At 48.1% G+C, this 25,916-nt stretch overlaps 2 protein-coding genes across 3 annotated transcripts in view; one reads left to right on the plus strand and one right to left on the minus strand.

Annotated features, from left to right (window-relative positions):
- The first annotated feature begins 212 nt into the window (after nt 1-212).
- Nucleotides 213-25,916, plus strand: part of LOC147606301 (uncharacterized) — a 40,907-nt gene continuing 15,203 nt past the window's right edge. The window contains exons 1-4 of one of the 2 annotated variants that reach the window (XR_015264958.1): nt 213-476; nt 577-657; nt 795-960; nt 1,368-1,450. Coding sequence is in view for 1 of the 2 variants with exons in the window: in XM_086791898.1 (XP_086648024.1) it covers nt 267-476; nt 577-657; nt 795-947 (444 nt within the window). In the remaining variant the exon portion in view is untranslated. The remainder of the gene's footprint in view (nt 477-576; nt 658-794; nt 961-1,367; nt 1,451-25,916) is intronic. The other variant, XM_086791898.1, reaches the window with a different exon arrangement.
- LOC147606302 (uncharacterized) lies at nt 20,798-22,858 on the minus strand. Its single transcript, XM_086791824.1, has 3 exons — nt 22,007-22,858; nt 21,302-21,924; nt 20,798-21,200 (listed from the first exon to the last, which is right to left on the minus strand). The coding sequence occupies exons 1-3, from the start codon at nt 22,856-22,858 to the stop codon at nt 20,798-20,800; spliced, it is 1,878 nt and encodes a 625-aa protein (XP_086647950.1).

Below are 25,916 nucleotides of genomic sequence, written 5' to 3' on the forward strand. Positions count from 1 at the left end.
CCGGAGAGGAATTGCCCTACCGAAGTTGGGCGTCGGCTCGAAAAAATTACGATATTCATTGAATCAATGACACTTGTGATGATGGCACATAAAGTGTGTGCATTGCTCCGCCTCCATGTATGAAAGATGGTTTTTTTGCCTCCAAGGGAGAAGCCTATGAGGAGAACATTTGGAGTAGACTCTTGTTCAAAAAAGAGAGGTTATAATTTGTATGCTGTGTGAACTTTTTATAATGAAAGTTGGGCCACAACGCTAACTAGCTTTGTATGCATTTGTGGAAGAGGAGGAGGAGGAGGAGGAGCAGGATGATGTCCAACAACAACAAGAGGAGGAGGTCTGATGTGTCGGTGCTGGACGATGTGGAAAGAGGTCTGTACACCTCTTTCTGCCATGCTGCCAATTCCATCTCCCACTTGTACACGCAAGCTCAGCAGCACCACAAGCTCTCTTTCCACTCGGGCCAACGCCTTGGGCTGGTAAGGCTTCCGCAATTCCGATCTTTCTTATGCTTTTTCTATCATATTCATTTGAAAGTATGCCTCATTCATCCATATAGTACTTCCTGACTTGGATCAGGAGAACCTCTCTGAATGGATCCACAGACAACACCAACTTGGATTGAGCCCCACGACGTTCGACATTATGAACTATATAAAGGTCGCTCACCCTTTGATTTCTTGGTTGATCAAAGCTGTCTCTGCATCATCCTTACATGACCTCTCCATTAAATCATTTGAAGGAGGCTTCGTAATTTAGTGTTGATTTGATTGTGTTATATTTACATTCAAATGCAGAACGAGCTGGAATCCCTGATGCAGGTTGAGATGGCAATTGTTCAAGTCCAACCACAGTGTCCCACTGCTTCACACCTGCAACAACTGCTTCCACCTCCTCCTTATCCTTATGGGAGGTCCGGGATACATTCCGATCAGCAAAGATTTGCTTAATCATGGCCCACAGGTAAAAAGCTGTGAGATTTCCCAACAAATCTATAAAAAATGCATCTTCTTGTCGTCCTACCAAGTGTATGACAATGTTTGCACTACAGCCATCCTTGTGAAAACCTTAGATGAAGTTTTCACCAAAAAAAAAAGAAAGCCTTAGATGAAAGGCTTCTTACTGACTATTTAAGACTTCTAAGGGACAACTGTTCTCTGGTGCTAGCCTTCATCTGCCACAAGTTATGAAACTTAGCAAAGTGAATATGTATAAATGTGTGAGTATTAGCGCAGGCTACTGATAGGGTTGTCATGGAGTCATGCATATAGAGATTGTCTAGCATCATAATGGCACATGTAAAGAGAATGCTTGCTGCCCATGAGCCTATGAAATAATCCTATGAAATAATACCATACAATGTTTCTTAGGTAAACAGGGAACATCCAATTGAATGAACTGCTGGTCTGCCATTTTGTTGATCTCACACATGGCATGATGATCAAATATCATGGTCAGTATAGCAAGCCATTATCTATCTGTTAGCTTTTGCTGACCACTTGTTTACAGCACTTATGAGGGTACCTCACTTGTTTGGTTTCTTGTACGAGGCATTCAGGAGGTACCCGTTTTTCTGATTGCATTTTGATAGCATCTGTCATGGTCTGCTTTATATCATTGAGAATGCACAAACCATATGTGCATCTGAACCCTTGGCATGGAAAATTTCTTTTGGAAATGCTTAGCTTTTCGCTCAACTCTAATTGCAGCTTGTTTGCTGATTGCGTACCAGTGACAGTTTATAATGGCATAGAGGGATTTCTTCTGCTGTCTCCGCCAGTTGTGTCCTAGTAATAGGCTTAGCAAAGTTACTGGAACAATTATTCAAATCAACAGCAAGAATTGAGGTTGGCGTTTTGCAGGCAGAAAGTTTGCACATGAACATTGGGTTGCCTGCCAGTGCACATACGTGCTTTCTGATTTACCTGCATGTATTAAAGTGTGGAATCTGACCTCATGGCTCAAAATGCGAAAGATGTATTTGGTGTGCTAACCCAGGAGGATAAGCTAGATGGATCAAACTACTCCTTGTGGAGTTTCATGATTCAGAATCTGCTGGTAGCCAAAGGGCTTTGGGGCATTGTGTGTGTGGTGATGACACACGCCCACCTACCTTGCAGCCAACAACACCTTAGAGTGGAGCTGCCCAAAGAGCCCTAGGAGCCGAGGTAGAACATCTTGCTCCTACAACAGAGCAGAAAACACGGGATTCGAGGGATGTATAGGCCATGTCTTTGATAGCCCTTTCTGTCAAAAGGTCTATCATTTCGCACATTTGGTCCTGCGCAAGACAGCACAACTTGCATGGGACACTTTGGAAGCAATGTACCACGTACGCAACAAGGCAAGGGTTGCTTACTTGAAGAGGCAATTGGATACTCTTTCTATGGATGAGGGTGACTCTATGTTAGATCAACTCACCAAAGTGAAAGATATGCTGGAATGGTTGCTGAACATTGATGAGGTTATCCTAGACAAACAGCTGGTCACCAATACTTTGCATTCTTCGCCTCCCTCGTATTTGGGCTTTCACACCTCTCTCAATCTCTCTATGAGAGGAGGTGCTGAACCTGCCACTTTTGAAGAGTTGGTGGGTTTACTCTTGCAGGAAGAACAAATAAGAGCAAACCTATCAAGCAACTGTGGTGGCAACGAGGCATTTTTAGCCAAGGACAAAGGAAAAACAAAGGGCTTTAACATGGAGGACACCAGTCCAATAAGGCTGGTCATGGATAGCCCTCTTCTGGAGGTGATACATCTGAAAAAGGGGATGCCAACAAGCCCAAAAAGAAGGGCAAATGTCACGATTGTCATAAGCCTGGCCACTACATATAAATGAATGTAGAAAGCGGATGGCAAAAGAGGAAGAAAGATGCAAGTTATGCAGTAGTTGATAGTTCTAATGACAAAGCGGAGCATTATGCTAATGTGGTCCATGAGGAATGGACATTTTTTGGTCACATGCAATAGTGACGGACCAAGTGCTATAGAACAAGATATGACTTTGTTTTCATCCCACAGTAAGGATGTAATTTGGTATTTTGATAGTGGTGCTTCGAGCCATATCACTTCTTGCAAAGATGTATTTTATCACTTGGTTTATGCTTCTAATGGCCGCACTGTATCATGTGCAGATCATTCTACTTATCTGGTGAAAGGGATAGGCAAGGTCATGCTTGTTGCACAGCCAATGCAAATGCATGCATGACAAATATATTGTATGTTCAAGGAATAAAGAAAAATTTGCTCTCTATCTCAGCCATAACCGATTAAGGTTTGGTTACTCGTAGTTGAATTTGCAGATAAGAGGTGTTTAGTCAAGGACTGTTACAAGACCGAGTGTTTTACCTCTTTTTCTTAAGCATTGTAATCATGTTTTAAGCAATATTCACTAATCATGTTTTGATCTGTATATGTATCTGTAAGTTTGTACACGTGTGAGGATACATATGCATGTTTAGTGTGTGTGTGAGTACACGTTTGTGCATGCCCATTTGTATGTACATGTGAATGTTTTTGGTCTTTCTCTTACCTTGTTGTAGGAAGCAGCAGCTGAGGCACCTTGTGGGAGAGCCCAGTCAGCAGTTGCCACGTGGCACTGCCACGTGGCACATGTACAGGTGCAGCTGACGTGGCACACGTGGCACATGCAACTGACACGTGGTGCTGTCGTGTGGTTGATGCAGGCACTGTCGTATGGTTGGTTGCAGGCGATGGCACATGTACAGGTGGTTGCTTACAAGCAGGCGCCGGGCGCTGCAGTGCAGCCAAGCGCAGGCAGAAAGCGTGTGCAGCAGCGAAGCTGTGCAACAAGGGCAAGGCGGGCAACAAGCGATGGCGGTTGGCTAAAGCGCTGACGACTGGCTACCACGCAGGCGGACATGCACATATAGCGTGGGCAGCAGCGAAGTGTGGGGCGCTGGCCAGCAAAACGCGAGGGAAAAAAAAAACGCATGAGAAAAGCGTCGGGCAGCCCAAACGCAGCATGGAAATTAAAAAAAAAAGAAGCTATTCGAGCCTAAACATTCGGCTCCCATCCACCCAAATTTTCAGCCATATCCCGATTCTTCTTCTTCTTTTCCCCCACCTATCCATGGAAACCCTTTCAATACTTCTCATCCCCGTTACTTTGGCGGAGGCTCTGTCTTTCATTCCATGACGGGTGTACCCAACATGGGCATGACTAGTGTTGGACATGATAATTCAATTGATCAAAACATACTCAAGGTGGATCAAAGCTTGTACAAAACATCATGAATATGAGAGACAAAAATTGGTATATGCAGAAAATTGCTTTGAGATTAACACAAGAAGACACTAATTATGATTAGGCATGAACCAAACTTACATAATCACTTGATCACAACTTGTACCTTATTTAGAGACTCCTCTACCCTATTTTTAGTTGCATGAGTTGCATGAACAACATCCACCAATCATTTGTAGGCTTTACACACCAACCACTGACCACTAGCCTAACAACCACACATTAATTTGGACTAAGGAGTTGGGATTACATTTATCCAACAATCCCCCCTTAAGACCAACTTCTTACAAGAACATGAACAAGACTAACATACCTCCTTGACACAATGAGTAAGAGTCCCCCCTTAACAACAACATAGGGTGGTGTACTCTCCTCTACAACTCGTCAAGTTGGAACAACATAAGTCTTGACTCAACCACATACATGACATAATCTAAAAAGCATACTCATCATCTACATCTTTTATACTAAGACTAGAACAAAGATTTGTTTCTTCCTGTTGGTTGACTTCTTCAACCACATGTGTCTTTGCTAGCTTTTGATCTTTTTGGTAGCACTTTGAGGATGGATGATTCGTCTTTCCACAATACTTACAAGGATGTTTGGAGAAACAATCCTTAGTAAGATGATTTGTATGACCACAAATAGTACACTTCTTCTTTGCTGATGTCGTAGTAATAGCATATGCATAAGGATCTATCACATCCTTTGTAATCTTCTTGTCTTCTTCCGGCAAAGAATTTATGATACTTTCCAAAGAAGGGACTGGCTCCTTTTCTTTAAGTACCGTCACAATTTGCCTAAAGTTTGAAGGTAAACTTTTAAGCAATATAGCAATAGCATCTTCTTCAGGAACAGGAGACTTAACATAAACCAATTGTGTCATTAAGCTCTTCAACCTGTTAATCAAAGCTGCTAAATTTTCATTACTCTCCATGGTTAGATCAAAGAGTTGCATCTTCAAATTGATCTTGGAATCCTTTGCCTTTGCACCAAAAGTACGTTCTAATAATTCCCAAGCTTCCATAGCTGACTCAACATCATCAATATAATGAATAAAATCATCTTCTAAAGCAGTAATGATAATACCAAGTGCTTGCTCATCTTTTGCTTGAAGTGCAGCCGTTGTAGCTCTTGTAACTGCAGCAGAAATACCTGCTTCATCTTCAGTAAGTGGCTTGACCGTACTCCACAGATTTTTCTTCATGAGGTAGCCCTTCACCTTGATTTGCCAGGTATGAAACCCAGTTTCGTTGAATTTGTCGGGGAATTTGGAGCTCATGATGATGAAATATGATGCTTGATGTTGAAAACTTGCTCATATAGATGATTTAAGCCCAAATAATAAAAATATCATCAATATAAATCAAAATAAGTATCACCAGACATCGCTCGCTGAAGCTCGCGCTCCCCCCTGCTCGCGCTACTGCACACCTCCGCCCTCTTCCGCCTTTGCGTTTGCTCACCCCTCCCGCCCCCCCGCCTGCATTCGCGTTCGCCCCCCCTCCCCCGCTTGGCTGTCCTGCGCGCCCCAGCGTTGCAGCGCCCGCCGCCCCTTGCTCCTCCTCCTCTCCTTCGCGCCCTCCCATCTTCCGTCAGCGCCCCCCCCCCATTCGCCGTTGCTGCCATTTCTTCCCCCCCGCCCCCTGATTCGCGTTGCTTCCGCCTCCCCCCTAGGGCCCCTTTTTTGTCTTCGCCGCCATTCCTTCCCTCTCCTTTTTTTTTTGATTTTTCCGTCCCCTGGGCTTTTTCCCCTTTTTTTTCGTCTTTGCCTTCCACCCTTGTGTGCAGCTCGGCTCTTGCAGGACTCTCCGCTTCGCTCCGCCTTCGGCCTAGTTTCAGACTCTGACGGAGGCTCCTCCCGCCCCACCTCAGAGGGACTCTCCCGCAGCCCCCTCGCCCGCCCCTGAGGATACCCCCATCAGGCTTTCTCTTTCGCCACCAGAAGAGGAAGCGAGCCTCACCGCAGAGGTGGAACGCCTCCAGGCGCATTCCACCATCTGCCGTATAGTCGGCACTCGCCCCAGCAGAGGGGAGATCCGGGAGAAGAGATCTTCTCCAGGCCCGCCTTCTTGCAGATGTGGGCAAGATCCTGGACGTTCAGCTACTGGGCCGTGGTCACTACCAGATCGAGTTCGAGACTGCCCAGAGCGTGGCCAAGGTTTTAGCCATGAGTCCCCTAGACATCAGGGGTGCTCGGGCATTCTTCAGACCTTGGCAGCATGGCTTTGACCCAACAGCGGCCGAGCAGGGAGAGCGCCTCTTCCATGTTACAGTTTGCTTCCCTGGACTCCGCCGTGAGTACTTGCCGCTCCTTTCTAGGCTGGGAGCATTGGTGGGTTCGGTGCTAGAGACTGGCCCCACAGCAGCTTCAGTGGTGGCCAGAGCAACTGGGCTACCTTCCGTCAGAGTTTTGGTTCCGGACATCTCCTCCCTTCCGAAGGTCATTCAGCTACCGAGGATAGGGGGGGGATGGATTGATCAGAGAGTGGAGTTCTCGGGGCTCCCGAACCAGTGCTTTATTTGCAGACAGGTCGGCCATCTGGCCAAGGCCTGTCCTCGCAGGAGACCCCGACCCTCACCGCAGCAGCAGTAGCAGGCTCCTGATGGCCCGCCCACAGTTGCGGCTCGGCAGGCAGCCTCCGGGACACCTGCTCAGGCCACAGAGACCTCGGAGTGGCAGCCTGGACAATAGCGCCGTCGAGGGAGACAGCCGCAGCAGCATGCCCAGAGACCGATGCAGCCGCAGCCTCAGACTTAGCACCACTGGGTTCCCGTGAGGAACAGCTTTGCTCCCCTACAGGAGGAGACCCCTGCGACGACTGAGGACCAGGAGATGCCAGCACCCCCTCCTTCACCCCCCCCACCCCCATCCCTCCCTACTGCCTCGCTTCCTCCTTCGCCGCCTTCCGCCCCCGCTCCGGTTTCGCGAGTGTTTTTGCTTTTGTTTTTTGTTTTTTTTGGGGGGATTTTTGTTTTGTTTTTTAATAGAAAAAAGGAAACTGCAGGAGCTGCAGAGATGCCTGGTTGGTGGCAGTATTGATATTTTGATGATGCAGGAGCACCACTTGGGTGAGCAGGATCCGGAGATATGGTTCAGTGATGCCTGGTAGATGGGACACCTTTTGGTCTGCAGGGTTCGGCCCTTTGGGTGGACAGGGAGGAGTATGCATGGTCATTGCAGATGTATGGCGGCAGGCCATTGTGGATCGAGGGATCATTGTGCCTGGTAGAGCACAGTATGTCATTCTGAGGATGCATGATGAGGTCTTGGGCGTGCTTAACGTCTATGCGCCCAACCATGCTAGTGCCAGAGCAGAGTTTTGGACCCAGGTTACGGATGCATTGCCAGAGGCCGCACACTGGTGTGTCGGGGGAGACTTCAACATGCTTGAGGACCCGGCCGATAGGGTGGGAGGCAGTCATGTTACAGTGCACGGCACGGAGCTTGCAGCTTGGGAGCGATTTTGCATGTCATTGAGGATCACTGATGCATGGCAGCATGGGGCCTTCGCCCGCTCTCAGGACAGTCTTAGTTTCTCTCGGTCGGATCGCCGGCAGGGAGGGACTAATCTATCACGGATTGATCGCTTTTATGTGGGCGACTGGTTAGTGGAGCGAGGGGGCTCCGTTGGCATTCTCGCTGGCACCTCGTTTTCAGACCATGCGCCAGTTATTTTGACACTTGAGGAGAGGACACGGGAGCCCAGCCTGTAGTTGAGGATCCCAAAGAGGGTACTTACAGATCCTAGTCTCGCTAAGGACATTGAGAGGATTTGGCATGATAGTCAGTGCTCTGACCAGGATGTAGCAGGCCAGTGTGCCCAGGGACTCATCGAGCTTAGCTCTTTTCTGCACGCGGCAGCTTTGACACGGCTGAGAGAGACTCACGAGCGGGAGCATCGGCTGAGACGCAGCCTTGCTTCGCTCCAGCGCCTTCAGGAGCAGCAACCTGCATGTGAGTGGGTGGCGTCCCAGCTGAGCCAGGCACGACAGGAGGTTAGAGAGGCAGAGGAGCAGAGACATGAGTTTTACTATCGCCGCCAGTCCTCTCAGTGGACGCAGCTTGGTGATAGAGTGACTGGAGAGTTTTTTGAGATCACTGGACCCCGCCATGCTCGAGCAGGAGTCCGTCAGCTTGGGAGGCCGGACGGATCGGTAGCTACTGAGCCCGGGGAGATCAGAGCCATCGCCACTGGGCTCTATAGAGACCTGCTTTCAGCGGAGCCAGCCCACTGAGGCTCGGGGTGCTTGCAGACAGACTGTGTGGGCCCATGTGCAGAGGAGGGTCACAGATCGTATGCGTACAGTTCTAGGTGCGCCTCTTTCAGAGGTTGAGCTTGCTGAGGCCTTGAGGGTCCTGCCGCGCCATAGTTGCCCAGGGGAGGACGGATTGACGCCTGCCTTTTTTATGCGCTATTGGGACCTTTTGGGGCCAGGCCTCCGCAGGGGCTTTCAGTATGTTTTGGACACTGGGGTGATGCCACAGAGCTTTTCAGAGGGCTTGATCTTTCTTATCCCCAAGGGGGAGGGAGTATCAGATGATATTCGGCATTGGAGACCTATTACGATCCTCAATACTGTCTACAAGGTCTTAGCAAAGGCCTTGAGTTTGAGGATCCAGCCCTTCCTGGGGGAGTTGATTCATGCTACCCAGACAGGATTCGTCAAGGAGCGTAGTATCCTTGACAACATTTTCACCTTTTGGGAGGCGACGGCTCGAGCTAGATTTCCTGGAGAGGACTTGGTCGTGATGCTTCTCGATTTTGAGAAGGCATACGATAGAGTCGATTGGGGTTTCTTAGAGGGCACTATGCTTCGCCTGGGCTTTGAGCCAGGTTCGATTAGAGGGGTGGCGGCTCTGTATTCCACAGCTCGTAGCCAGGTGTTGATTGCAAGAGGACGGGGGCCGAGTTTTGAGCTGACCAGATCAGTCCGACAGGGATGTCCTCTCGCCCCGTTTCTATTCCTCTTCTTTGCTGAGGCTATGAGCATGTATTTGACGGCAGAGGAGGTTGGTTTGAGAGGACTCCAGCTCCCAGTCCGGGGGGAGGACCTGCTCGATGCTGAGTTTGCTGACGACACGGGCTTATTTTTGCATGGCCATGAGGCCAATCTTATTCGGGCAGAGCAGTCGCTCCAGGTTTTTAGTGCAGCTTCGGGAGCATTGATCAATTGGCGCAAGACAGTGGCCTTTTGGATCAGTAGCGCTCCTACTCCGGCATGGAGCCCAGACCCCGGTTTTAGATGGATCCCTCTTGGCACAGCCGTGCGATATTTGGGATGCCAAATTGGACTAGATTTGTCACTTGAGCAGCAGATTGCCCCGCTTCTTCTGAGCATTCGGAAGAAGCTTTTGTATTGGAGTACAGCTCGGCTATCCTTGGCTGGGAGGGTGGTGGTGGCAAATCAGGTGCTTTTAGCGACCATGTGGTACATTACGTTTTGCTGGATCTTCTCGAGCTCTTGCATCAGCCAGGTACAGAGGCTGATCAGGAACTTTCTTTGGTCCGGGCGGGACGGTCAGCCAGCTCGGGCAAAGGTTGCTTGGGTAGTTATTACACTTCCGCTGGCACAGGGAGGCTTGGGCATTATAGATCCAGTCGATCAGAGTAGAGCCTTATTGGGGAAGCTTATTGTTCGGGGGCTGCTTCCAGGTGCTGAGCCTTGGAAAGAGCTTCTCTTGCAATGACTGCAGGCTCGGGCTCCCCCAGCAGGGGGCACTTGGGCACCAGAGATTCGATGGATCTTCATAGAGATGAGGAGGACAGGCCTCAGTAGAGGATGGGAGGATAGATTTGCTTTGAGCATCCTGAGAGCTTGGGAGCTGCTGAGACCGGGGCTCTCTCAGCGACCTCCTTCTTGTGTTGAGGAGCGGGCCAGACAGCCGCTCATCTGGAGCCCAGCGGTTCGCACAGAGCAGGGTCATATGCTGGGTTCTCGGCCTCGTCTAGCTTGGGGACCTTTGGCGGCGGCAGGCCTAGCACGTAGCTTTGGAGACTGGCAGGCCTTTTGCAGTCTCCCAGAGGAGATATAGGTGGAGAGTCACTTCAGAGGGGGGTTGATTATGAGGGATGACATTCAGGAGGCACTCACAGAGGAGTGGTTTACATCTCTCGAGCTAGTGGCCCCACGGTGGATGGGAGCCTTTACACAGTTGGAGATCCTGATTGCTGTCAGAGCTTGCACTGAGGATGGCAGTTGCCTCTACTATGAGATTCAAGATGAGGGCAGACTTCAGAGAGTGGAGGTGGAGTTGCCTTTGGTTGCAGAGTGCACCTTTCAGAGGATACGGGTAGTGGCTGCCGCTTCTCGGAAGTGGCATATTGACCCAGACCTTGCAGATGTGCTCCCGGATTGGCGCATATGGGCATATGCAGCGCGCCCCTTGGCCCGGCTACAGTGGGACCCTGGTGAGTACGAGTAGCATGATCCTTATGCAGTCCTTGAGGCCACAGAGATCACCTTTTTCCAGTATACTGTTCGGCTGGGGCGGCATATTTTGACGGCGAGGAGGATGGTCTCCCCAGTTGCAGCGGGGCATTGGCGGCTACAGGGACTTTCACAGGAGTTCCTGGAGGATTTTTGGGCCCGGCTCTGGGCTAGTAGACAGGCCCGCAAGATCTCGACTTTCCAGTGGCTGGTCGCCCACAGGGGATCAGCAGTTGGCACTTGGCTTGTCTACAGCGGTCTTCCGGCGGCCTGCGTCCGATGCGGCCACCCTATGGAGACACAGAGACATTGCCTTTGGGATTGCCCTCAGGCGCAGCAGATTTGGCTGCAGATGCTGCGTATTCTGGCCCCTCTCTCTCCAAAGGGTTTGTATACGTGGGGTGCCGCTGCTTGGTCGACTTCGTCAGGGCCTGCCAGGCCATCAGATTCATTAGGGGCCAGCCTCGCCTTGTTCCTTCACCGGATTTCTCGTCCGCCAGTTGGACACAGGAGAGGGATCTACGATGGGAGCTCCTCAGCAGCCTCACCATCTGGTTCACCTGGAGGGCCCGGTGTTTCAGGGCCTTTGAGGGGAGATTGGAGCCACCAGCAGAGACTTTCAAGTAGAAAGCGCATGAATAATCGCAAGAAGCTCCTTCTCATATACTTGTAGATTCCTTTCTGCTGGTGACAGAGTTCTACTCTCATAAGCAATAACATGTCCATCCTGCATAAGAACAGCTCTGATGCTATTCCCGCATGCATCACACTGTACCACAAAAGGTTTATGAAGATCCGGTAAAACCAAAACTGGACCAGTGGTTAGCTTTTCCTTAAGCTTGTTGAAAACTTCCACTTCCTTTACTGTCCATCGGAATTTTACATCCTTCTTCGTTAGGTGAAGTAAAGGTGAAGCAATTTCTGCAAAGAATCGGATAAACCTAATATGAACAAAGTCCTTAGAAACTTGTCACATCATGAATACTCTGTAAATCCGGCCAATTCTTTATCGCTTCTATTTTTGCTGGATCCATCCTGACGCCATCCTTAAACACTATGTGCCCAAGAAAGTGAATCTCCTGCATGAAGAATTCACTCTTCTTTCGATTGACATCCAACCTATGCTTTTTGAGTTCCTCAAAGACTTAGGTCAAATGCTCCCGATGCTCCTTCTCTGAGTGAGAAAACACAATCATATCATCAAAGAAAGTGCCCACAAAAGCACGGTGGGGTCGAAAAATCCGATCCATCATCCTGTTAAAAGTCATTGGAGCATTCGTAAGACCAAAAGGCATGACCAAAAACTCATAGCTGTGAATCATCTGCGTTTTTAGGTGCTCTCTTTGGACACCTATAGTACCGATGCCCCGCTTCTCCACAAGAGAAACATTTGTTGCCAGCTATAAGCTCTTTCTTTTCTTCATCTGTCCTTTGAGGTAAGGGCTGAAATTTTCTCTTCTTGGATTGCCTCTTCTCTCATGGTTAAGTGTTTTTGGTCTCCTTTGACTCCTTTGATGCTTTCTTGGAGAAGAGACGTTAATCCTTGAATCCTGACATCTGACCAGTAAGCAAGGCATATCCAGTCTGAGCATTTTCTATCATCTGAGTCATATTAATGACCTTTGTTTTGATGCAATAATCTCGAAGCTCCTTGGGTAACCCACAACAATAAGTCTCTATCTGCTCAACTAGTGACACGGGCCTAAAGGATGTGACCGGTGGCAGAGCATCCCAAAATTTCTTGTTATATTCTTCCAGATTGTTACAATCTCTGGAATCTAATCGATGCCAAGCTGTCATAACATCCACCTCAAAAGTCGGTGTCAACCATAAGGAAGAGAAGATTTGCTTGAACTCCACCCAAGTGCTAGGTGCTATTTCCTAATGAAGAAATGTCGACCACCATTGAAGAGCATTACCCTTTAGGAAAGAAGCTGCCTTTCGTACCTTAGATGCCTCTGTGAAGTTACCACCAGAAAATGTTACATCAAACTATTGAATGAAGGTGAGAGCCTTCAAACGATCCTTTGCTCCACTGAAAGTATCAAACTTTATCGCAGCACCACCCTCTTTATAATCTTTTGGCTTCTCGACCTGAACAAGATTATCATAGGGATGTGGTTTGAGAAAAGAATTGCCCACAGCATTAGATCCCATGCCCATCATACCACCTCCCATACCAGGCATACCAAAAGCACTTCCACCACCACCACCAAAAGTTCCATACATACCTCCTGGCATACCTCCATACATACCTCCATGCATACCATAGCTCCCAGTTGTTGGATAAATGTAATCCCAACTCCTTCGTCCAAATTAATGTGTGGTTATTAGGCTAGTGGTCAGTGGTTGGTGTGTAAAGCCTACAAATGGTTGGTGGATGTTGTTCATGCAACTCATGCAACTAAAAATAGGGTAGAGGAGTCTCTAAATAAGGTACAAGTCGTGATCAAGTGATTATGTAAGTTTGGTTCATGCCTAATCATAATTAGTGTCTTCTTGTGTTAATCTCACAGCAATTTTCTGCATATACCAGTTTTTGTCTCTCATATTCATGATGTTTTGTACAAGCTTTGATCCACCTTGAGTATGTTTTGATCAATTGAATTATCATGTCCAACATTTGGTATCAGAGCATGACCCAATTAGGTTTAGTTTATTAGCAAAAATCTTAATCAATCTCTTAATCACCATAGCAGTTTTTCTCTGTTTGGACAGCATGCTATAGATTGCTTCCATGCTTGCATCTGAGGAGATGATACTCCAATATTTTGATATAGGCTTTTAGCTTTGCTCCCACGCATGCCCTAAAACGGAAATCATTGGCCAATATCATCGCAGCTGCACGAATTCGCTATCGCCATCCAGACAGCCTGTTTTCTGCTCATCGCGTCAATTCGCCGTCGTCTCTACAAATTAGCCTAATTCCTCTGAGGTGATTCAAGGTCATCATGTGAGGATTCAGCATACAAAATCTTGAAGCATATGGTCCACCGTAGTTGCTGTACGACACGTTTTTCCACCAGTCACCTGTTTTCTGCTTCTCTTGCTCCAACAACATGGTGATACTTATTTTTTTTTTTTTCGAAGAAAAGATCCTTTCATTAGTTATATAAACACGCCCATAGGGCTACAAAAGATCCTCTCCTGCTCGCAAGAAAAACAGAGCAGTGGACAAAGCAAGGCAGCCCGGGAGACTCTCCCTAGGTGCTGAAAAGTACAAGCATCAGTACTAAGAACTGAGGGGCTAAATCATACAATAGGAGGGGGGGAAAGCCAAACAAGTGGCCTGTAATGCCAACGGGGGGACCCCGCGTGTAGGGTATAGAAGGGGCCGCTGCGCCAGGTGGTGTGGAAGGCCTGGCGCCGCAAGATCGCCTCATCCGAGTCACCCGGATGCGGTCATACTGTCCTCGCAGGGTGTGGATCAACTCCTGCCAAATCCCCCGAAAGAGTGATCATCAGACTCTTCGCTATTTCCTTACCCAAACGAAGCTTTCAGAGAAACATATGAGATGGGCAAACTTTTTGTCCATGTTTCACTTTCAGATTGTTCATGTGGATGGCAAAAAGAATGTGGTAGCGGATGCCTTGTCTAGGAAATTACGTGTGGCGGCCGTCTCCATTATCTTTTATCATGAACTTGATGATATGGGAGAACAGTATGCTCATGACTCAGATTTTGAGCGGATTATTGATCGTTTGACTGAAGGAGAGCGAGTTGATCATTATTCTCTCAAGGAAGGATTTTTGATGATGCATGACAAATTGTGTGTCACATCTCAGTTGAGGGAGAAGGTTTTGACAGAATGCCATGCTCCACCTTATGCAGGCCATCATGGTATTGAGGCTACAGTGAAGGCTTTGGAGGCATTCTTTTATTGGCCTACTATGCGCAGGGATGCTGATGCTTTTGTTCGTGATTGTATCATTTGTCAGAAGGTGAAGTATGACCGTCAAAAGACACCTGGGTTACTTCATCCTTTGCCTATTCGAGATAGATCGTGTGAGCGTATTGCTATGGATTTTATTTTTGATCTTCCTAGGACAAAGAGTGGGAATGATGGCATCTGGACTATCATAGATCGTTTCAGCAAGCAGGCTCATTTCATTCTAGTCAGGAAGAAGATTAATGCAGAGCAAATGGTGAGGATATTTTTGATGAATATTTTCAAATACCATGGGATTCCCACATCTATTGTTAGTGACCGAGATCCTCGAATGACGAGTTTATTTTGGAGAGCATTGTTCGAGAACATGAAGACTTCGTTGAAGTTCTCATCGTCTTTTCATCCACAAACAGATGGGCAATCGGAAATTGCCAACTTAGTTGTATTGGATCTTCTAAAGTGTTATGTTTTGGATCATAAGGAACAATGGGAAAAGTATTTTCGTTTGGTTGAGTTTGCTTACAACAACACCATTCACACTTCGACAGGAAAGGCACCTTTCGAGATTGTGGAAGGCGGGTAGAAAGTACCTCCGATCTTGCATACAAAAGATAAGATCTTTGAGGCAGATCGTTTTGTGGAGAATATGGAGATGTGGACACCATCCATGGGGGGGCGTCTTTACTTTGTCACATTCATTGATGACTACTCAAGGTTTGCTTGGGTATACACTTTGAGAGAAAAAACAAGTCTCTCATGGAGATGGCGAGATGTATGGTGACAACACCAGAAGTTGCCTCATACCTTTCAGATGGAAGCCATCATGTGTGCAACCCATGTGTTGAGTAGGTCCCCAACAAAAGCTTTGAAAACCATAACACCATTTGAGGCTTGGTACAACAGAAAGCCAACAGGTTGAAGATGTTGTTAGGGAAGAGCAAACAGCCATACAAGGAGCCAAATCTGTGCCTAGATGGTTGTTGAATACCTTGCAAGATAGCAAAATTTCAGCACCACTGATAGGAAGAACAAGGGCTAGTTCCAGCCATGCATTGAATGTACAGCATGGGGAGTCTGCATTTGCCATGGGGGGTCTTTTTGATTTAGAAGAGCCTTCTTCTTATGAAGAAGCACATGATAATGAGCATTGGGTGCAAGCCATGCAGGATGAGATTTCTTCTATCATGAAAAATAATACTTGTAGACTCGGCAAAGGGCAACAATGTCATTGGAACAAAGTGGGTGTATAAAGTCAAAAGGAAAGCTGATGGTACCATTGACAGGTACAAGGCAAGACTTTTGTGTCACATACGCGTCTTCTTTCAACCCTAAACACCTTTCCAGGAAAACATAGATGCAAAACGCAAACAGAAGATGGAGAGAAGAGAGAGAGATAGCTGTGTTTTCAGTATATTCATATTGTACAAAAAGGGTATAAGTCTTGGCAAGCCCTAGGCTGCCCTTGAAAAGGTGTTCTTGACTCTATAAAATCCTATCCTATGATCCAGCACCTACAGGACTGAGATCATCTATAAATTCTCGGGTGAGCCCTTTTATAGAGCCTTGGGACCCCACATGTCCATGTGCATGACACATGCGCGGAAGCTCTGTGTCTTCTTTGAGTTGTAAACACCTTTCCAAGAACATATAGATGCAAAATGCAAACAATAGATGGAACATTCAGGGTTTAGGGGGGCCTCAGTGCTTTCAGAGACGAGGCGTCCTCAGAGGCGAGCTACACAAAGCTACAGTTGGGGGATCCATTGACATTCTTTTCCTCTAGGAGCACCACCTCACTGAGGGGCATACCCGCTGCCTGCGGGAAGATTTTACTAGGTAAGAGCCACACTTTTTGGTCCCCCTCTTTTGGCCCCTCGGGGACGCAGGGAGGAGTTTGTATTTCTGTCAGTGAGGACCTCTTATCGGCAGTGTGATAGGCTCAGGTATCATAGTCTCTGGGTGAGCACAGTGGGTCACCGTTGCGATTGGAGAGGATTGTGTGGGCTTTCTCAACGTCTATGCCCCGAACGCCGTAGTAGGTAGAGCCATATTCTGGAGCACAGGTCGTCAGGTCCTTCCTCAGGCTAACTTTTGGTGCATGGGGGGAGACTTCAACATGATTTGAGGCAGTAGAGGACAGACTCGAAGGAGGCACGACCACAGTCTCAGGCACATAGTACTCTGCATGGGAGGAGTTGATTCTGGCAGCGGATTGCCTGGGCTTCCTCAACGTCTATGCCCCGAACGCCGCAGTAGGTAGAGTCATATTCTGGAGCATAGTTTGTTAGGTCCTTCCTCAGGCTGACTTTTGGTACATGGGGGGAGACTTCAACATGATTGAGGCAGCAGAGGATAGACTCGGAGGAGGTCTCAGGCAAAGAGTACTTTACATAGGAGGAGTTGATTCTGGCACTCACGAGATAGGATCCTTGGCATCTTCTAGAGTTTGGGCGCAGACCCGGGAGCCTGTGCTTCTCGCGGTCTGATTGGAGGAGCACTAGCCCCAACCTCTCTCGACTTGATAGATTTTATGTGGATGAGTGGGCTTGTGGTGGTGGGGGCATGATCGACATCTTGGCGGGCACTACTTTTTCGGATCATGCTCTGGTTATTCTGACATTAGAGGATCCCTAGAGGCAGGACGCGCACGCGAGCTCTAGGGTTTTGGATAGCCTTATTCAGGACCCTGAGATATGCAGTAGGAGGATAGAGCAAATTTGGGTGGGATTGGATTTTATTTCAGGCTCTGCTGCGTGCACCTTGGATGTGGGCCTTGGTGAGATCAACAGTTTTTTGCAGGAGGCAGCTCAGAGCAGATTGGAGGGATTTCGTGAGTAAGAGAGGAGTTTGAGGAGTCGTCTAGCTTCTCTTCAGCGGCTTCAGGAGAGTTCCCCCGATAGCCTTTGGATTGAGAGTTAGCTTGCTGCCACCCGTATGGAGATCATCTTCATCGAGGAGAGGAGGGTGGAGTATAGATACCATGCCAGAGCTTCCTTTTGGACCCAAGATGGTGGTAGAGTTACGAGAGACTTCTTTGAGATAGCAAGTTCCCACAGGAGGAGAGTTGGTATTCGCAAGTTGCGTGGATAGGATAGAGACATTGTTTCTGACCCTCCCCATGTGAGAGCCATCGCCATTGATTTTTTCTGATATCTCCTCACGGGTGCCCCATTATCCCCACAGGTGATGAATGCATGCGAGAGGGTTTGGCGGCACATGAGAGAGGTGGTTTCCCTCGCTCTTCGGTCCTTCTTTTTGACTCCCTTCATTGTAGATGTGCTAGCGGAGGCATTGACTGCACTTCCTAGGGGCAAATGCCCGGGGACGGACGAGCTCCCTGTTTCTTTCTTTCTTCGCCACTGGGATCTCATGGAAGGCGGCCTTCGAGCAGCCTTCAATGAGTGATCATAGGAGCCATGCCAGAGAGGCTTTCAGAGGGTTTGATACACTTGATTCCTAAGGAGGGTGGTGACAGATTGGAGATCCGACAGTGGAGACCCATCATCCTTCTAGGGACCGCCTACAAAATCTTGGCCAAGGCCATCAGTCGGAGACTTCAGCCTTTCCTCCTTGAGTTCATCCATGACACATTAGATAGGTTTTATTCAGGATCGGAGCATTCTGGAGAACATCTTCACCTTCTGGGAGGCGATTGCTTCGGCTAGGATGCGGTAGCAGGACCTCATAGTGCTGCTCCTAGACTTTGAGAAAGCTTATGATAGGGTGGATTGGAGCTTTCTAGAGGGCACGATGAGCCGGATAGGGCTCCCCGTGGTGTGGATTCGTGGGGTTTCAGGACTTTACTCAGCCTCTCACAGCTAGGTTCTCATTCAGGGAGCTGATGGGGCAATAGATTCTCCCTTTCCCGCTCGGTATGACAGGGCTGTCCTCTTGCACCTTACCTTTTCCTATTCGTCGTTGAGGCCATGAGAAATTCTCTCTCAACCCAGGAGACCGGGCTTCAGGGATTGCGTCTCCCCATCCGTACTCAGGAGGAGCTGCTGGACTCAGAGTTTGCAGATGACACAGTAGCTTACCTTTCAGGAGATGTGGGAAATCTCCAAAGATTCACGGAGGCGATCGAGATCTTTTGTCACGCATTAGGAGCACAGATCAACTGGCACAAGTCGTGTGGTTTTTGGGTAGGCTTTGCTCTTGCCGCGACTTGGCGCCCAATTTAGGCTTTCCAGTGGATCTTGAGGGGCACTCCAGCTCGCTATCTTGGATGCCAGGTGGACATTGACATCTCTCCAGAGCAGCAGCTCTCCCCTCTTCTTCTGAGTATTCGGAAAGAAGGTTTTGTACTAGAGTTCTGCGAGGCTTTCCCTAGTTGGTAGAGTGGTGGTGGTGAACCAGGTTGTTCTTGCCACCATGTGGTACATCACTTCTTGCTGGGCCTTCTCTCGAGCATGTACTGGCCAGGTACAGCAATTGATCTGGAACTTCTTATGGGCCAGCAATGACGGGATGCTTGCCAGGGCCAAGGTGGCATGGAGAGTGATCATTCAGCCATGACATAGAGGGGGACTAGGCATCATTGACCTTGCTATTTAGAGCCGTGTCCTGTTGGGCAAGCTGATTGTTAGAGGACTCCTCCTCGATGGTGAGCCTTGGAAGGACTCTTGGCCGAGATTTTAGCCCACCCCCCGAGTCTAGGGGGCCCTTGGCCGCAGAGTACCAGATGGATCTTCACAGAGATGCGGGCCTGCAATTTTAGCCTAGCTTTTGAGGATAGATTTGCAGCCAGTTTACTTCAAGCTTGGGATCACCTCAGGCCGGCCCTTAGGCAGATTGCTCCGGTAGCCTCAGAGAAGCGGCTTCGGCAGCCATTGGTCTGGAACCCTTTGATCCGTTTACCTAGTAGCCACATGTTGGGGGCCGGACCTCATGTATCATGGGGCACGTTGACCATAAGACCTGCCAGGTCCCTTGGAGATTGGATTGCACACAAGCAGTTATCCCTGGAGGTGTAGGAGAGAGGCTTGACAGGGATCTGGGGTAGAGACAAGCTTAGCATCGACATTGACTCTGCTATTTCTTAGGAGTTGCTGACTCCTATTCCAGACCTGACTCCCCGAGTGTGGCTAGGCGTGTTTACCAGGCATGATATTCTTGTGGCAGCCCACAGAGCGGATGAGGGCAGTGGTTTGCTCACTTTTTCTATTGGATCCCATGGTAGATTAGAGAGATCCGAGGCCCCCTTGGAGGATTTCAGTGGCTGCACCTTACAACGGGTGAGGGTGGCTGGATTTCAGGCATGGGAGTGGTACATAGACCCACCACTGGCCAAGGTGGCCAGGGAGAGATTTTGGCAGCTATGGATATGGGAGAGGCGACCTCTCACGCATCTCTAGTGGGACCCGAGCGAGTGTACTTGACATGATCCCGCTGATTGGGAGGAGACTCTGGATGCCCGCTTCTTTGTGTATACAATGCAGCTAGGCCGTAGGATTCAGATGTTAGAGATTGATGGCACCCCGGCAGTAGCAATACATTGGTAGTCACACGGCCTCTCACAACGCTTCCTCCAAGGTGGTTCCGAAGGTAGTGAACGATACGTTTAGTACGTTTGGAAAACGTGTAGAACAGATTCCAAACGTAGTGAACGCTGCCCCCCATATATATGTATACAAAATTTATAGTTTACTTATAAAATTTTGAAATATGAAGTTTGAAGATTCATAAATGAACATTAAAGCACTTACTAATACTATACAACCTTTAATTTCAATTTTGCACAACTTACAACTTACAAGTCACAAGTGACAATGGCAAATGCAAATATCAAATATCAAATAAAATAATTAAACAATGAACATAGATGAAAGTGAGATGGATCATGGATAAATCATAAATCCTAAATCATAAGACTATAGACATATGTTGTACATGATACTACAAAGAATATGATCTCAATTCTGATTCCTAGAGGCTAGGTCCCTCAAACTAAGAGGTTGGGCCTGACAAACAAAGCAAAGTCTAGACTAGTCACCAAAAAAAAAACTAGTAACTATAAACTATAATAGCAGCTAGCTACTCATCTAAACCAGATGATGACTCTGAAGAAACATCTCCATCCGTCAACATGTTGCCATCCGAGTCATAGTCAGGCTCTCTAACCACCGGCATTGTAGGAATGGCGTCACTCGTATCTATGGGCCCAAGGGACCATCATCATCATCATCATGTGCAAGAGACTCGCGCTGCTGAGCTATCTGAGCACGGCCTCGCCCTCGACCTCGCCCACCACGACGGCCCCGACCACCTGGACTGCTAGTAGAAGCGTGAGCCATTTGATAACCAAATGACTTCCACCAAAAAAGTGGCCGGACCATTGACTCCCTACTCGAGCAAAGTGGGTTCGTGAAAGCGGCTCCCCTCTGATCATTATACCGAATGAGCTCTTGGAGGAAGTCTCTTTGCTTGTGGACGGGAAGTAGGCATCCCGATCGGAAAGTAGCTCCTCATTGGTGAAGAGCCTTGGTACTTTGTAAGCGGGATGATGCAACGAGGCCGCAAGACCATGGATAGGTCTATGCATCCATCGCCGCCTCCTCTCCACAAGCGCCACGATCGAATCGCGTTGCAGAGTGAGTGGAGGCTTGGTGGGATCCCTAGAATGCAAAAATTTCACTTTAAGGTTAAGTCTTTAAGGAACGAGAAAGAGATGTGAAAACGAGATTTAAAAACATGGGACATGGGTTTAACCGTTTACCTAATCCCCTCCATAGGAGTGTCGGGGTCCTCCTCATCAAGCACGGTGGTCGCACGAATCTCCGCTAGAGCCTCTCGCATGAAGTGGGTGAGTAGCCCCAATGTGGAGTCCTCCATGTCGGCCATGCGCAAAACCCTATACAAGGGAGTCATCGCAATGACAATGGCACGCACCTTGCGCCAAATGGACTCTCTCATGTATAGCCGTTGAACGGCTCGGGCCTCGTCCGCACTAGTCACCAACTCCTCCCTTAGCCATGCGACAAAATCCGGGGAGACCACGGTCATTTGGAGCTTCGGTTGCACGTCGTATAGCCGCTCCAAGAAAAGCCACATGTAGGCAAACCGCGTGGAAGAGGGCTTCTTAAGCTCCAAGTCGCTTTGCTCGCGAAACATAGCGAGCACCTTTACCTTCTTTGTGAAGAAATTCACAATGGATAGGCCTTGTGCAACCACCCTCTTCACCCACTCTAGCTTCCCCACATCCTCCATGAGTAGGCCTAGACAATGGGAGGCACAAGGAGTCCATACAATGGATGGGAAGTCCACCTCTACCAAGCGTCCCATTTTGCGGGAATTGGATGCATTGTCCGTGATGACTTGAATGACATTTTCATGTCCGACCTACAAGTAACACAATGGCAATTTGACAAATGCAATGACATTCTTAGAAGTTAGAAGCTTGAACATAGTACATAGTACATACCTCTATGATGGCTTGCCGGATGTGACGATAGATAAAGTTCCCTGATGTTTTTTGCCCTGCCTTTCCGGTATCCACGGCGCGTAAGAAGTATGTGCCGAGAGCGCATGAAACAAGGATGTTCATGATACCTCTCTTCTTCCGATCACTCCATCCATCGGAGAGGATAGAGCAACCATACTTCGCCCATCCTTCCCGCATGGGTGTGAGTTTGTTGTTGATCCTTTGCCTCTCATCATCAAGCGCGGTGGTGTGCATCTCATGGTAGGTGATACCATGCCATTCACCATGGGATGGCACCACCTCCGCAATGGCCTTCACCATTTTGTGCCATTGTGGAACCTTGAGCACATTGAAGGAGAGATTGCAATCTATCACCGTATGTGCAATCTCCTCATTCGCGGCTTTCATCTTCGCCTTCACATAGGTGAGGTTGTTTATGTTTGCATTGATGGCGGTTTGCCTCAAAACCGGAGAGCTCTCCTCCCTTGGCCTCTTTGATTGGAAGTTGGAACCGCCTGAGACAGATCCGGAGCTGGATGGGATGGGCGAAGGAGTCACGGATGCGAAGGTACCGGACATGGAAGCTCCCCCACGTCCACCTTTGCCTTGGTTGCGGATGAATGAGTACTTCTTCACTATACCATCTGCAATTTCTTGGGGAATCTCCTTGCATGGCGCCACTTCCCCACCAAGCTTGGACACATTTGAAAGGGGCCTTGTGACGCTACTTGTGTAATCCTTCCCACAAAAGTTACACGTCCATTTCCATGACCCCGAATTACCGGTAGGTTTCTCACCGGTGGTGGTGTATAAGGCAAAAGCCTCATGCTTTTCCTTTCCTCCAGACCTCATTGCCAAAGTGGCAAAGTCTAAAGAGAGAGAGAGAGAGAGCTTGAGAGAGGGAAAGAGAGCTTGAAAGAGAGATAGATAGAGCCTAGAGGGAGAGGCTAGAGCCTCAGCTCTAGGTACTAGGTAGTAGGCCTTGAGAGAGAGAGAGCTTGAGAGAGAGAAATGAAATGAAATGAAATGTTATATTAACGTCTTCAAAAGGCCATAATGACCTATGAGACCAAAAGTTACATCATGGTGGATCTGATACAATGTCTGGATAAAAAAACCCAGAAAATGAAAAATAAAGATGATACTACTGGCACCTAGAAAATGAAACTGGAACTGGAAGGTACACTATGGAGGTGCCTCCATCTCATAATATGTGCCGCATCGGACACTGGCGGATCTCCTCAATATCCTCTGTGGTCAGCACCCTGACTGGGTGTCCCGCATGCCTCGCAAGAATAATCCGAATCGCAAGAGAGAGAGAGCTTGGGAGATAGATAGAGCCTTGAGAGAGAGAGAGAGAGCTTGAGAGAGCTTGAGAGCTTGGGAGAGAGATAGAGCCTTGAGAGAGAGAGAGAGAGCTTGAGAGCTCTTATACAAGGGCCAAGCCTCAAGGCTCTAGAGACTAGCATGGAGATGAAAGCCTAGGCCCTAAAGGGATCCAAGGGCCAAGGTCATGTGGTCCATCATCCATGGCACACGAAAAAACGGCTACAACAAACGAGACACGCGCAGAAAAACGGGCGAAAAAAACGATTAGAAACGGGTAAAAAAACGGGCAGTTTTTTTCAAGACCGTTTCGTTGACATACGGTACGAAATGGTACGGCGGTACGGCCGTTTCGTTGGACCGAAACGTCCACCAGCGTCAAAACCATTTCGGAACAGTTTCGCACTGCTCGTTTCGCACCGTCCCGTAACTTTTTGTGCTTGTGCTGCGGTACGCGTCCCGCATACAACTATGTTGTCTCGCAACTGGTCCTCCTGAAGCTGAGCCTCCACATCACTAGTATGAACGAGGAGCCTATCGAAGGTAAAGGGATTCACCTGCCACATGTGACATGGCACATAACACATGAAGATTCAATACTCAATGCTCAATGCTCATGAGGTCACACATAATGAAGTTTAATAATAAACATTTCGAGTTGGTAAGTAATTTACCTCCTTCACACCAGTGGTTGTCTTGAGTGTGCGCAAAAGACGGAGGTTGGATTGAGTCAATGCTCATGAGGTTACATATAATGAAGTTTAATAATAAACATTTCGAGTTGGTAAGTAATTTACCTCCTTCACACCAGTGGTTGTCAATGCTCATGAGGTTACACATAATGAAGTTTAATAATAAACATTTCGAGTTGGTAAGTAATTTACCTCCTTCATACCAGTGGTTGTCTTGAGTGTGCGCAAAAGACGGAGGTTGGATCGACAAAATACCAATTTCTCTAATTGCTGAGTACTCAAGCGATTATGGATCTTAGTGTGCACAAGAGAGTATGCACTCCAATTCCGTTCGCATGCACCAGCAGATCAACTCTGCACATATCACATAGCACTGGCAAATGTCAAAAGACAAGATTACACATTGGTTGCATTGTACAAACTAAGAACTTTAAAGTTATAAACTTGAGACTGCAATCTAAAGGCCACTTTTTGGACAGTTTTGGCTTTGTATCCATTGATGTCCCACCATGTAAGTGGTTTCTCCTACCCTTGAACTGCTGAGGCACTCAACTTGCCAAAGGCAACTGTCACGACCCTGTGTTTTTCTCTGGACAGTATGCAGGTGTGCATGGGGACATGGTGGACGGTGTGAATGGCATGAGTTTGGAGTTAAAAAAAAGAAACCCATGTGTGGACACCCCCAAGTGTGAAGGGGACAAAGAGATTTTAATTTAAAAGGTTTTAAAACCTTTGGTGGCCCTTGGAGGGGTTACGCTATTTTTGGGGAGACCCTTTTTATGAGGAAGTTGGGCTGCAGCATGGAAGTGGCTTTTCCTGGTGGGCAGGGCACGCGTGTTTTTTTTTTTCTGAAGGAGGGCTGGTGGGCTGAAGCGACAGCACATGTTCTCTCTCTCTCCCCCTCTTTCACTTGGCACACCGGAGGACTGGACTGCATGCTGAGGGGGCACACATGCTTATGGAGGGGCTGGCGGCTGAAAAGACACTCCTCCTTTTGAACAGCACATGGGGCTTTCTTTCTCTGCCCAGAGTCGGCTGGACGCTGGGGGCCTCCACACGCCTTTGGAAGGCTGGTCGGGGAGTTTACAGGTGGCTGGCTGCAGTAAAACGGTGGGGAGTAGGGAGCGTTGTGTCCAGTTGGATAGCAGCAGGCAAGGGCTGGACTGTAGGTGCAGGACTTTTTTTTAAATCTCCCTCTCTCTCTCTCCCATAGAAGGCGGCCAGCACTGCAGGCCATTGCAGGAAAGAGGCGTAGGCTGAGCAGGTCTCTCTCTATCTTTCTCTCTCTCTTGGAAGGATTAGGCTGAAGGAGGCGCACAGCCAGGACTGTTTTGAGATTGTTTATGGGATGTTTTGGTTGGCTGCAAGTACAGGTCACTTGAATGTGTTCCTTGGCATGGGAGTGATGCAAGCTCGCATGGCTGCATGCTCATGGAGCAGATTGTTTTCTTCCTGCTGGAAAGGAACAGAGGGACCTACAGTTATGTGCATCTTTATGTTTCCAGATGTTTCATGAGGGAATAGGTAACTAGAGGTATGCCGTTGTTGGCACTGTTGTTGAATGGTGCTGTGAATGGTTCTATATGGAAACAGGACAAAGGTTTCAAAGGAAAACAGGCCTAAGGGTTTCACGGGAAATAGGTCGTAGGTTTCTCGAGGAAACATGTTTATGGTTCTCCAGGAGAGGTCACATACAGGTAGAAGGTACAGGAATGGACACATGTTTGGTACAACCTTGCTATTGATTGGATAGGGAATCCATGACAGAGATGGATAGTACCTTTGGAAGGTAGAGAGGGTTGGTACAGGTGTGTCGATTGTATGGTATGTTGTGCTGTGATGCGAGTTCTCTTTTGGGAAATAGTTTGGGAGTCTTTCTTGTGATGCAGAAG

The sequence above is a fragment of the Cibotium barometz genome, chromosome 57 (genome assembly GCF_041138505.1).
Source record: "Cibotium barometz isolate CiBa-2024 chromosome 57, ASM4113850v1, whole genome shotgun sequence".
NCBI classification, from domain to species: Eukaryota; Viridiplantae; Streptophyta; class Polypodiopsida; order Cyatheales; family Cibotiaceae; genus Cibotium; species Cibotium barometz.

Excerpts from the sequence above, each read along its gene's own strand:
- LOC147606302 (XM_086791824.1), bottom strand. The coding sequence starts at position 22,858 with ATGAGGTCTGGAGGAAAGGAAAAGCATGAGGCTTTTGCCTTATACACC. Across the intron at positions 21,925-22,006 it reads TCCGGCAAGCCATCATAGAG|GTCGGACATGAAAATGTCAT; the intron begins GTATGTACTATG and ends TGTTACTTGTAG. Across the intron at positions 21,201-21,301 it reads ACTCCTATGGAGGGGATTAG|GGATCCCACCAAGCCTCCAC; the intron begins GTAAACGGTTAA and ends TTTGCATTCTAG.